We start from the raw sequence: 12,641 nt of genomic DNA, 5'->3' as shown, positions 1-12,641 counted from the left end.
AGGTACCACGGGGCTAGGACAGGCAATACTTTCGCGTATGCAGAGGTGTCCGTGTTCGGGCAAGGCCAGATGGCCAGCCAGGTCTGCTGTCAGCCATGTTGGCTTTGGAAAGCACTGGGCTTCTAAAGGCCTATCAGGTATGACTGTTCAGCCTGGCAATATTATACTCGTTTTTGTTTTTTTTTTCCTTCTTGAGGAAAAGTGTCTTTTTGTAATTCCCACGTGGCAACAGCTCTGTGGACTACAGCACTTTGGAACGGAGCAGGACTTACTGTTAGTAGTGAAGATGACTTCTCCTTCCTGCGGGGTAGGATCGGTATCCAGGACCACCTGCAAGGCTCCCACCGTCCGGACAGCAGGGTCCAAGGTGACTGAACTTTCGTTTACAGTCGTGTCGCTTGCGCCCGTGATCTGGTTGGTGGGTGGGCCTCCCAGAGATCCCTCGAAGTCAGTGGGCAAGTCGTCCATGCAGTCAGCATTGGGCTGATAATGAGGAGAAAAGGATCTCTCCTTAGTGTTTGTCATCCAGTTAGAGATGAAATGTTTACAGCCTAAATACTTTGTTTCAGTGGAAAACCGAGTTCTTTACTGTTTTCCTCCTGAATTACTTAAAAAAAGTATATTCTACTATAGTTTCTGCAATTAACATGAAAACATCTTCCAAAATTTCCTTTCCAAAGTTTCTGTTTAGATCTAGATATAGCGTTTCAATTCCAGAAGAAACAATATTCATATATTAACATAATACTTGGGGGGGACATAATATTTATTTATGATGATTACCTTTCCTTGTATATACTGTTTACTCCTCATATAGAAAGTAGCTGACTGCTGATAATTACCCCCAAAGACCCACACATTGTTCGTAAATGCACTGATGACAGGAGAGTAGGGAGGGGGCACAGAATCTGACTCATGGTGAATTGTTTATTAGAGATACACACAAAAGCACAGGGTACTTTTGTTATGATGGTGGTTAAACATAAGCCAAAACCAGCTGTAAAAAATGCCCTATTTACTTAATGTGCAAATCGATCATACGTTGGTCAAATCTTAATTAAAATTTTAGAATCATAAAACTAGGGTGAAATCATTTAATTTGATTATCCAATCATTGCAAGACTTCTGTCCCTCCAGGCCCCTCATCCCCAGATGTCTGACAGCCCCCACTTGAACAACACAGAAATGGGGAGCTCTCTACTTTGCAAGACAACCTGTGTTGGCCAGCCTTTGTTAGACTATGCTATCTTTGGGCAAAATCTTTCTCTTTGTAGGTTTTTCTCTTTGGTCTTAGTTCTGCTGTTTGAAATGATATTGAATATATTTATATCTCCTCCAAAAACAGCTTTCAAAATGATTTTCAGTTGTTATGCCTCTACCCAAACTCATAAAAATTATTTTAAAAAGATGGTGTTGCAGAGATCTGGTCTTAAGAAATACTAAGAATTTTTGCTTGACATATCTCAATGGATACAGATCAGGATGGGAGGGATTAGGTGAGGAAAATTCTGGATTGGCATTGACCGAATTAACATCATAATGACTACACTGTGTTCAAAGATCAAAGGGAAAATCCATAATTCCTGGACTCACTGGGAGCACAAAGCAAGCAATCCAAAGCAGGGGACTCTTGTCCTGATTTTCTACTCTTAAGCCAGTCTCTCAAGCTCCACACCTGTGTTTCCAATAGCCAGTCGGAAATTTCCAATCTCACAAAAATCTCAAATTCAGCTCATTCCCTCTTTTTCTGTATTCTCTCTTTATTTCACCTCTCCGTCTGTTAGAAGTGAGCCAATTCACTGGAACTCAAGGTATAAAAGTCAGTGCATTGAATGACCAACCCACCATATTTTTGAAATTTAGAGACAGCGACATAAGCTATATTAGGAATTTTCTCTCCCCATTACCTTTTCTTCCATTACAGTTTCTTCCCTGGTATATTCCATTCTCTACTTTCTCAACACAGCAGTCTTTAAAACAAAACAAAACACAGGTCTGATTCTTCTTCTTCTTTTTTTAAGTAGGCTTCATAACCAGCACTGAGCCCGACACGGGGCTTGAACTCTGAGGTATAGACCTGAGCTGAGGTCAAGATTCAAACGCGTAACCAACTGAGCCACCTCAGGGTGCCCTGATCCCTCTTTTCTCTTAGAGAATAAATTATAAGCTCCTGAATAGGGCAAAACAGGCTCTCTACAGCCTCATGGCAGCCAGCTCTTCTGGCCTCACCTTAGCCTTTGGAAACACAGAATACCATATATTCCCTATCTCAGGGCTATAGCTTATGCTGTTCCTCTGATCAGTCCCAATCACCCCCATTGCCTTCCCCATCCCAAGGTCTCAACCTGACTGTGGTGAACTCGTAAGCATCCTTCAATTCCCAGGCCAACCATCACCTTTTCTAAGTACTGTTCCCTCCCAGGTAGCATGTTGGATACTGTAATACTTTGTAGGTATTTCTCCCTGTGTTATGGTTTATTTGTAACTGTGCTTGTCTCTGTCTTACTCTACTAGTTCACAAGCTTTCTCCTCCCAGCTTCATTCAAATATAACTGATATGTAACATTCCATCAGTTTAGGTGTATGACAGAATGATTTGATATACATATAGACTGCAAAATGATTAACACCTAAGTTTAGCCAACATCCATTACCTCATAGAGTTGCAACGTTTTTTTTGGGTGTGATGAGAACTTTTAAGATCTACTCTCTTGGTAACTTTCAAATAGACAAAACAGGATTGTTAACTACAGTCACCATGCTGTATGTTACATCCCCAGGATTGCTTTATAATTTGACCACCTTTACCCATTTCACCCCCACCCCCCAACCCCCAACCTCTGGCAACTACCAGTCTGTTCTTTGTTTCTAGGAGTTTAGTTTTTTAGATTCCACATAAAAGTGAGACACGAGCTTTTTAAAGTGAAACAACTACATCGTTGATCTTAATTTCCAAGCCCTCATATAGTGTCTGACAATTACAAGGTGCTCAGTAAATGTCGATTTGAACATTTTATCAGTGTCTCAGTTTACTACCATGAAAAGCTGGGAATGTTACTATCTGTCCTAGATCAGTTAAGGGAGGATTTGAGAAAATGCTTTAAAAACTGTCAAGTTCCGTGTGAAGGTCAGGTATATTATTCAAGAATACCAGAATATGCCACCCCAAAATGTGTTGTTGGCATAAGGATTATTTTGCGCTGAAGACAGTTGAGAAGAAGCAGGTAAAGAAATGTTCTCTGCTCTCCTCCCATCTGCCCAAAAGTAGGACATTTTGTAAAGGTGGCCCCCCTCCCTGTACCAGGAAGAGAAGAACATTCTGATCACCAGAGACTGGGAGTTGACATCAAAATGGATCTGTAATAACACACCTCACTAATATGCCCTTCTCTGCCATTAGTTTCCCTCATATATGTACTTTCCCAGAATTTGCTGCCCGAGAAACTCAAGGTCCTTTGGTCACTTCTGTTAAAATTTGTTCTTTTGTGAAGATGCTCTGTATGTCCAAGTTCTGCCCACCCCTTTGAGTTACTCATCCCTAAGTGCTCCCATGTGCTTGTGCAGTGCACATGTTAATAAACGTCTGGTTGTTTTTCTCTTGTCTATCTTTTACCGGTCTCATTTATAGGGCCCCTGCTAGAGAACCTAGACAGGTAGAAGGGAAAGTATCTTTTTTCTCTCCCCTACACTATATAAAAACACTTGTAAGCAAAACCAATTGTATGGGGGGGCGGTGTCAGGGACGAAAGGATTTCACAATGAGCATACTGTGCTGGTTGGTCTTTCCTCCATGGGCATCTGAATGCAATCACATATGTGGTAACCACTGACATAGTTTTCAAAATGTTGACTTCGCTTGTTGATTTTGTTTCTTCATTTTATGTTTTTTATTTTTTTTTTAAAGTTATTAATTTTGAAGCAGAGTGTTCCCTTTTATTTTGTGCACTAGGAGGAACGGTATTATATTTTTAACGGAAGCAGGAAAGAGAAAGAGCTAATTAGCTCAGTGAGACTGTTAATGGTGGCGGGCATGAATAATTTGGCTTAGGTATAATATTTCATAGACCAAACATTACAGAAACTCACAGTTTATATCTACTCTAAGTGGTTCATCCAAGAGAAGAATGTTTTTGAAAAGGGACCCAATTTATATACCTCGAAGAGAAATTACAGTCATAATGTTTAGCAGAAGATCTCAAATACCATCTGTAAGTGAACATTGCATAGGTATTCAAATTCAGTTTAGCATGGGAGAAACCACTCAAATAAACCAACCTCTAGAAGTCAGGAACATGGGAATACCCCAGCTACATGGAATTTTCTCTTCAGTAACTATCATGCTATTTATAACAGGACAATAGCGATAGAAGGTGTTCACTGCTGGGATATGAATGGCCTGGGTGATATGGTACCTCAGAGGAGTACTCACTGAGATCTGCATTCTGTCGCTCTACAAAGACTCGCCTAGAACTGACTGGAGAGAAACGAGGGTGCAGATCTGTTGTGTAGATAAAGGGATGAAAACACTTGTGACAATGAAGGCCTCCCTCCTTTTCAGTACTGTATCTTATTTCTCTTGGCAAAATATTGTAAAAAAAAAAAAAAAAAAAAGATACCCACTATAATGGGAATTTCATGATCCACAAGCTGTGCTTTCATTCTTTAGCTCATTTTAGAGAAATCCACTTTACAAAGTGAAAATGTCCCCAGCTCTCAGCTTTCGGCTTATGTGTGGTGTGCCTTATAGCAGAGGCAGCCACAAGGATACTCAGTTAAAAACAAAAACCAGAAACAAGCCAAAAAAAAAAAAAAAACCCTTACTGCCTGTATCTGGACCATTTAGTTGACCAAGATTACAACCAAGTAATGAGTGGTGAGTGGACACAGTCCAAAGGAGACCAGACTGAATTTCATAAATATGATTCTGTAACTGACAGCCTTCTGGCTCTGAGGGACAACAATGCCACAGACGTTTACTGAACACCCATTATACGAAAGGGATACGGAAATAAGAACCACTAGGGGCCAATTGTTAGAGACTGACAAGCTCTTTTCAATTTTCCTTGATTAAGAATAGAGTATAAGGAATTTAGAAAAAAAATTATACAACAATATCTTTAAGCTGCATAAAGAGGGCTTCGGTTAGCTGAAGTGTTTACTAAGTGAGAAGGCTGTGAACTTGCCCAGTGACATGGAAAGTTATATGAATGCAATAAAACATCATCTTTTTGGTATGGTTTAGGCATGGTGCTACCCAGTGGTGAAGCATGGAGTGAAACAACATCCCCAATTCCTCCCAGATCCAGACTTCAGTATCATCCTCTAGGACACGACCAGAGAAACCTTGGGGAGGCATGAGGGTAGCCATATGCCTTGGTGGTTCCTGAGAAGTGGCCCACATGCCTTCTTCTTTCTGGAGGACGTTCTGTTCTCTGGGGCAAGCACAGATGCGTGTCATGTTCCTGTGCAGCTAGCCTTTATGAATCCTTGGCAAAATCCAAAAGATGCTACCAATGTTTATTTTTCTGGAAGTCAAGTGTGCTGAGTAAGATCCTACCCATACTTGGTGAGCATGAAACCATGTACAAAATGCCCAACTGCTAAAAGTTAAAATGTTTTTAATTTTGGAAATAGGCCCAAAGGCCACCCAACAGTTCTATTTCGAAAACAGTATTTGTATCATCAACTCATTCTCAAGTAGCTTCTGAAGAAGTCGTACCTCCTCTGGAGAAGTCTGAAGTCAAATGCTATTTAGTTCGAAACGTAACCACCAGGGGTGGTTTGGTTTCACTGTCCTGACCAAGAAGCACTGGGATCAACATTTAGGAGCTTTGAAAATATCCTGAGCATTAGAAACTGGGTCAAATAATGTGACTGTCTACCTTGAATTGTGAGTATTCTAAAGGTTCTGGAGACTAAAGATAGCATACACATATGCAAGCACACACATACATACATTTCCCATCTCCCTTGCATGAACTGGTTGAAAAGTGCAAACCCTGCGTTCGATTTTCTAGGCTCCTAGTATCTGGTAGAGATGATGGGCTCTTACTCATATTTCATGCTCACTGTAATTGATTTTTACCTTGAATGCATTGTGCAGTTACAACTCTGGCCTGAAAATGTAATGCATTGCCTTTCAGAATCTAGCTCGCAGCTATAGTCACACAAGCCGATTTGCGTTTGGTGTGTCAACCATGATACACAGCATACAGCTTGCGTTGAGGCAGCTGGTACAGGATAGAAAATTCTCCAGCCAATGCATGACCTCATAATGCTTCAGGTGTGCCCTCTCCAACAGAGCCCCTCTGGTAGTCCTGGCATAATTAGCATTTTGGCATTAAAGGAAGCCTTTGATATTTGATCTGATCCTTTCTTCTTCAGTGACATCTTGGGACCATTAACATTCTCTTTACTCTCTGCCATCAGTAGTGAGAAGTGACAACAGAGAGGCTGCAGCCAAGTGGAGGGGCCGGCGGGTGGGGGTGAGGGGGGAGGTTGATCTCTGTACCCTGTTTGTCTAGCTTCTTTTAGACAGCGCCTATGTTTTTCTCACATCTCTGTGCAGCCCTTGGATTTGGTGGCCTGGCTTGCTTCCTGCCCTCACCACAGCAGCTGGTGCCTCACCAACCACCAGCTCGTGGGGCTCACTTTAATACAATCCTGGGAAAGTCCTTCCCTGGAGCATCAAACCGGCCAGCTGGTGGGATTCTCTTTGCACTGGGGGAGAGGCTCAATTTTATGAACATATGACAGAGGGCACCAGCTGGATGGTAGTGTCAGAATGAAGCAGCTCTGGCTCTGGTTTCCTGTTCACTCAAGATCTCTGCAGAGATCTGAGTTGAGCAGAGGCTCTGGGCCGGGTTCCCAGGGGCTGTCCTTTCCTCCCATTGTCCGGAAGAGCTCCTTTCCAGTGAAAGCTAGCCATGGTGCAACCCAGTGGTTGTAGGGCAACATTGGAAAGTGAGGCACGCAGACCTCCTTGCTGACAGTATGTGAGTGATGACACACAGGAGGCGGTCAGTGTGCAACCGGGCCGTCCAGCCTCTGCTATGTCCTGCCTGTACTCGCACCCTGCAGCCTAGATGAGAAGCTTAGGCGCTGACACGGACGTGGTGAGAGGGCCGCGATGTTCTCAGAGTGAGAAAAAGTGAGAAATGTTTCAGACATGGGTGTTCTCTTGGGGCCTCAGCAGATGACGGCTCTGCCAGGAAGATGAGGGGGTCATAGAAAATCCAGGTGTGATGTTTTCTCCCTGCTTGGAGGGTGATGCAGAAAGACACATTTTACGATGCTGTAGGCTGTGCTGTGCTTACCGGGATCCCTAGGGCTTTAAGAATGTTCATCTTGCACATGGGGCAGGTGCGATGGTCTAGAAGCCAGGGGTCAACACAGGACTTGTGGAAAAGATGCCTGCAATGAGAACCATACATCTTAGAGTGGCGGTAACCGCACAGACTACCTAGTCCACCACAGCCCAGAGACTTGTCCAAGGTCACTCGACTGCTCAGAGGCACAGCCGAGACTTGAACCTCCATCTCTTAGCTCCTGGGCCAGTGAGCTTCCTGGTATACCCTGTGCTGATTTAGTCAAAATCTGTCTGGATCCCAGGACTGTCCTATACGATTCACAACAGTCTTCCAAGTTTCAGAAAATGTAGAGGATGCAGACACAGAGAGATTTTTCTCTTTCTCAATAGGAAGAATGCTTAATGGAAAGAATGCAGGTGGGGAGGCCTGCACAGGCCTTTCAGGATCACTTGCGACTTGTAAATAAATCCAAACTTTCTTTTTCCACAGTCAGAAGACAACTGCAAAATAAAGGCTTGTTTCCATTAATATTTGGGCTCTCACACAAAAGGGCAAAAGAGCTCCTGGAAGCATTTAACAATACAGATGACATTTTATGTTGTTATGGCTGCTGGCTGTCAAATCAGAAGCCAGAGTGAAGGGTACTGTACCCTTTCCTGTTTGTACAGCTGATGTGCTCAATCAACTCCACTGCTGTTCTCATGTGGCACTCCCTTGAGCCTTCACTGCATGCCAGCAGGAGGGGGGCATTCAGTAGGCACAGGGGGGCCTCCTAACTGACCTTTCATTCAACTTGGCTCTCAAGAGCCCAAGAGATTATCAGGGACTGCTCGAGTCAGAAGCTTTTCTTCTCACAAGACTCCAGACCACAGGCAGAAGCAGTCAGAACTTCCTGCCTGGGGCAAGAAGACAGGGAACCATCTGTCTTAAGTATGAGGGCTTCGCAGGACATTCCATTCATGCCTGACTTTGTCCTCGGCTGTGCACTGTTTACTCTCTTCTCTCACCTTTGTTTTCTTTCCTTCTATCAGTCTAACCTTTTTCTTTGTGTTAGAGGGCTTTAGGCTCAAATGCTTAAAGGGGACCCATAAATTAGGGAAGAGTGCAGGAGGGGCCAATTTTTTAAATGGAAATTGAGAAGAATCCACATGCCAAGGATGGGGTTAGCTGTACTCTGGATATGATTAGATTGGGGATTAGAACAGGAGAATAGCAACCTGGATGTGTCATCATGTTTCCAGATTGCTGTTTAGAATGCCTGCAGATTTATTCCTTAGAAGACACATATCACATTCATTCGGTCCTTTACCCATACATTCATCCAACAAGTAATAAATGCTGAGAACTGTGCTCAACACTGGGAATCAGCATGGTAGTGATTTGGCTCCTTCCTTTAGGGAATGTAATGGGAGGAGAGGTTAATAAAATAACATAAATAAACTACTTAATGACAATAGTGCTAAGTATCACCTTAGAGAACATGGAGTTTGGGAAGGCTTATGACTGGAGATTTATTTTGTTTGGGTACTCAGGGAAGATTTTCCTGATGAAGTGCCAAAGTGAATACTTGAGGGCTACACAGACATTATCCGCATGAAGTGGGAGGGGAGAAGAAGGGTATTCTAGGCACAATGACTGACTGGCACGAGAACCCTGAGCTGGACACTGGCAGAAGTGAGGGAGGGACGAAAGCAGGAGGAAATCACCCTGTCCCCCAAAAGCAGTATGGACCTCCCTAAGTTCAGGCTCTGCAGTCAGGAAACAAGTTCTGAATCTGAACTTGCTCACCAACTGTGTTCCTCTGGGGAAAAAAGTCAAACATTCTGATCCTTCTGACTGTTCTTGGGAGGCAGCCTCTGTCGCGTTTCTGGCATACATGTTAGAGTCACAAAAGAGGGCCAGTCATTAGCTGTTTTAACCTCAATAAGTCACTTAATATCCCCAAGTCTCGGATGCCCCATCTGTAAGATGGAGATATACCTACTTATGCAGAATCTCCAAACCCTAGAAGCTGATAGCTATTTTCGAATGCCCTGAGTCATTCCCCTTTGTGCATCTGTGATGGTTAGTTTTGCAGGTAAACTTGGCTAGTGCCCAGTCATTCAATGAAACACTAATCGAGGAGCATATCACAGATCTGGTTAACATCTACAATCAGTTGGCTTGGAATAAAGGAGATTATCCTAAATAATCTAGGTGGGCCTTATCCAATCAGTTAAAGGCCTTAAGAACATAACTGAAGTTTCCCAAGGAACCAGAAATTCTACCTCCAGATGACAGCACCAGATTCTGCTCAAGTTCCCAGCCTGTAGGCCTGCCCTACAGATTCCTGACTTGCCAACCCCACATAAGCCAATTTCTTGAAAAAATCAATGCCTTGAAAATTGTCTCATATATATACATATACATATGATATATAATATAGTGGAGTACAGTGGGATTCTCTGGAGAACATTGACCAGTATAATTTCCAATGAGAACGTAAGGTCCATGAGAGCAAAATCCTTGTTTGCCTAATTCTCTGTTGTATCCTCAGCATCTAGAATAGTTCCTGGCACACAGGTGATGCTCAGAAATATCTGCTATATAAATGAATACTTATCAAAAGACCTGGTACTCCTCACTGCCTACACATGGTCATAAGCCCATGGACTCAGTCTTGCTAAATCTCTTCCACTGCTTTGCTTGGCTTCTATTCTCAACACTGCTTCCTCACTCCTAATCTTGTTAATGTTCTTTATTACTGCAATAACATCTAAACTGCTCTCCACACCACCAGCTTTTCCTGTTCTTTTCATCCCACTCATCCTTGCCAGATTTATCTTCCTAAAATATAGCACTGGTTACGTCACCTCCTTGTTCCATTCTGTTCTGTGCTAGGAGCTGGGTACAAAGATGAATAAGACAAGGTCCCTCCATCAGTGCAGCAGCATAGTCCTTGAATGGTTCCCTGTGAACCACAATGTAAAGGCCACTGGAAAGCCATACTCCTGGATCCATCATTTTCTGGCTGTTTGATCTTAGGCAAGCCTTAGTTCTCCAAGACTCTGTTGCTCATCTGTGAAATTTTCTTATAAGTATGGGGTTTGCAAGTGAATGACTCTGTATGTGTGTGGGGGGTGGCATTGGGGTGGAGGGATAAGTAATGACCAAAAGCTTAAAACATAACTCCTGGCCCTCCTTAATTTTAAGCTACCATTAATCTTATTAAATTTTGTTGTTGTTGTTTTTCAATGTTTATTTTTGAGAGAGAGAGATAGACAGACAGAGACAGAGCGTTAGCAGGCAAAGGGTAGAGAGAGAGGGAGACAGAATCTGAAGCAGGCTCCAGGCTCTGAGCTGTCAGCATAGAGACCGATGCGGGGCTCAAACCCATGAACTGTGAGACCATGACCTGAGCTGAAGTCGGACGCTTAACCAACTGAGCCACCCAGGCGCGCCACAACCATTAATCTAAATGATATAAATGTACTGCATCTTATTTTTAGATATTATGTTATTACTCCAATTCTTACTCTTTAGAATATACTTTTAACATTTTAACAAGTAAAGGCAAATTTTAAAAATTCAAAGGGAGAACTAAGGCAAAAAATGAAAGTGCTAAAGTGACACATAGATGGTGATCATGCTGATTAATGAACATTCATTTTCTAACACCATATTTCTTGTGTTAACTATCAAACATGAAGACTGTATCCTTGTAATTAGGATTGCAAAAACAATTCTTCCCTCCCCAATGGAAAGAAAAATAAAAGTTACCAGACTAAATAAATAAAGAGTTAGGGAAAGAATCCAGCGTTCAGTGAGATGTACCAACAGTCGAGTAAACATCTCTATGGCAAAGTCAACCTCAGCTCATCCTGTTTGTACGATTCACAGTATGGCACTGTCTCTTCCCATGTTTTAACAAAGGCTGCGTGAGAAAGTACACACTGAGGAACAATGGGACAAGATATTCTATCTTGTCTATCTTAACAATCCTAGCAAGCTGGAAATGCAACAGAGGATTGACCAAAACTCTTCTTCCTCTTTCTTCATCAAAGGGAAGCAAGCATTTAAGTAAAAGTTCCTCAGAGGTGCCTGGGTGGCTCAGTTGGTTAAGCGTCTGACTTTGGCTCATGTCATGATCTCGTGGTTCATGAGTTCAAGCCCCGCGTTGGGCTCTGTGCTGACAGCTTAGAGACTGAAGCCTGTTTCTGATTCTGTGTCTTCCTCTCCCTCTGACCCTCCCCGGTTTGTGCTCTCTTTCTCTCAAAAACAAACAGGGGCGCCTGGGTGGCGCAGTCGGTTAAGCGTCCGACTTCAGCCAGGTCACGATCTCGCGGTCCGTGAGTTCGAGCCCCGCGTCGGGCTCTGGGCTGATGGCTCAGAGCCTGGAGCCTGTTTCCGACTCTGTGTCTCCCTCTCTCTCTGCCCCTCCCCCGTTCATGCTCTGTCTCTCTCTGTCCCAAAAATAAATAAACGTTGAAAAAAAAATTAAAACAAACAAACAAACAAAGTTCTTCAAGCACCTGACAAAAGATGATACTGACAACTGAAAATGATGCTGAGCTGATTATGAGTAATAAAATAAGTTCTCACATTTTTTTAGCAGTAATGACAAACCCAGCTAAACCTGTTTCCCCATTTATTAATTCTTGTTTTCTGTTGTCCTTTGTCTATATGTATGACACCCCCTCCAAATAAATGGCATTTTTTTCTCCACCTGGAGGAAGAACAGAGCTTTTCTAGCCTTTCCATCTCATTCACTTTTATAGGCTTTGTCAGACCCTGTCACCCTGACATTGACATTAGAAGTCCATGGCTTTCCTTTCGGCACCAATACAAACTGTTTCATTCCCTTCAGTAAGATGGTTATCAAAGAACGTAAGTCACTCAGGGACCCAGACAACATTAACTATTTAAATAGGATGTATCCAGTGCTTCTATGGGTAGTCAAAATATTTCCTCAGAACCTCACAATCTTATTTGTAAAGTTGTTAATGAAATCAGAGTTTTTAAATTAAGACACACTAAGTTAATCAATATTAACTTAATATTTATAAATATTCCTCCACATATAACATGCAACAGGCATGTTACTATGCAACAGGCATGTGAAATTATTAACTCATAACAGCTCTATGAGGTAAAAATTATTATTCCCATTTTATGGAGGAGTAAGCTTGAAGCTCATCAAAGTAAAATAAATTAAGCCAAGAGCTTGTAAGCTGCAGAGCTAGGGCTCAAGCCCAGACCTAGTGTCAGTGGTTTTACCCAAGTCTGCACCCTGCCACCTTTCCTTCCCCACACTGAACCATCATGGGTCGGGGGGGGGGGGAGTGCAGTTTG

At 42.7% G+C, this 12,641-nt stretch overlaps 1 protein-coding gene across 1 annotated transcript in view; it reads right to left on the bottom strand.

Annotated features, from left to right (window-relative positions):
* RNF150 (ring finger protein 150) overlaps positions 1–12,641 on the bottom strand; it is a 259,684-nt gene that overhangs the window by 46,495 nt on the left and 200,548 nt on the right. The window contains exons 5-6 of the mRNA XM_047857015.1: positions 7,317–7,413; positions 273–483 (exon numbers count right to left, since the gene is read on the bottom strand). Coding sequence (XP_047712971.1) covers positions 273–483; positions 7,317–7,413 — 308 coding nt within the window. The remainder of the gene's footprint in view (positions 1–272; positions 484–7,316; positions 7,414–12,641) is intronic.

The sequence above is a fragment of the Prionailurus viverrinus genome, chromosome B1 (genome assembly GCF_022837055.1).
Source record: "Prionailurus viverrinus isolate Anna chromosome B1, UM_Priviv_1.0, whole genome shotgun sequence".
Classification (NCBI taxonomy): Eukaryota; Metazoa; Chordata; class Mammalia; order Carnivora; family Felidae; genus Prionailurus; species Prionailurus viverrinus.
This window is presented reverse-complemented; position numbering and strand designations above follow the sequence as displayed.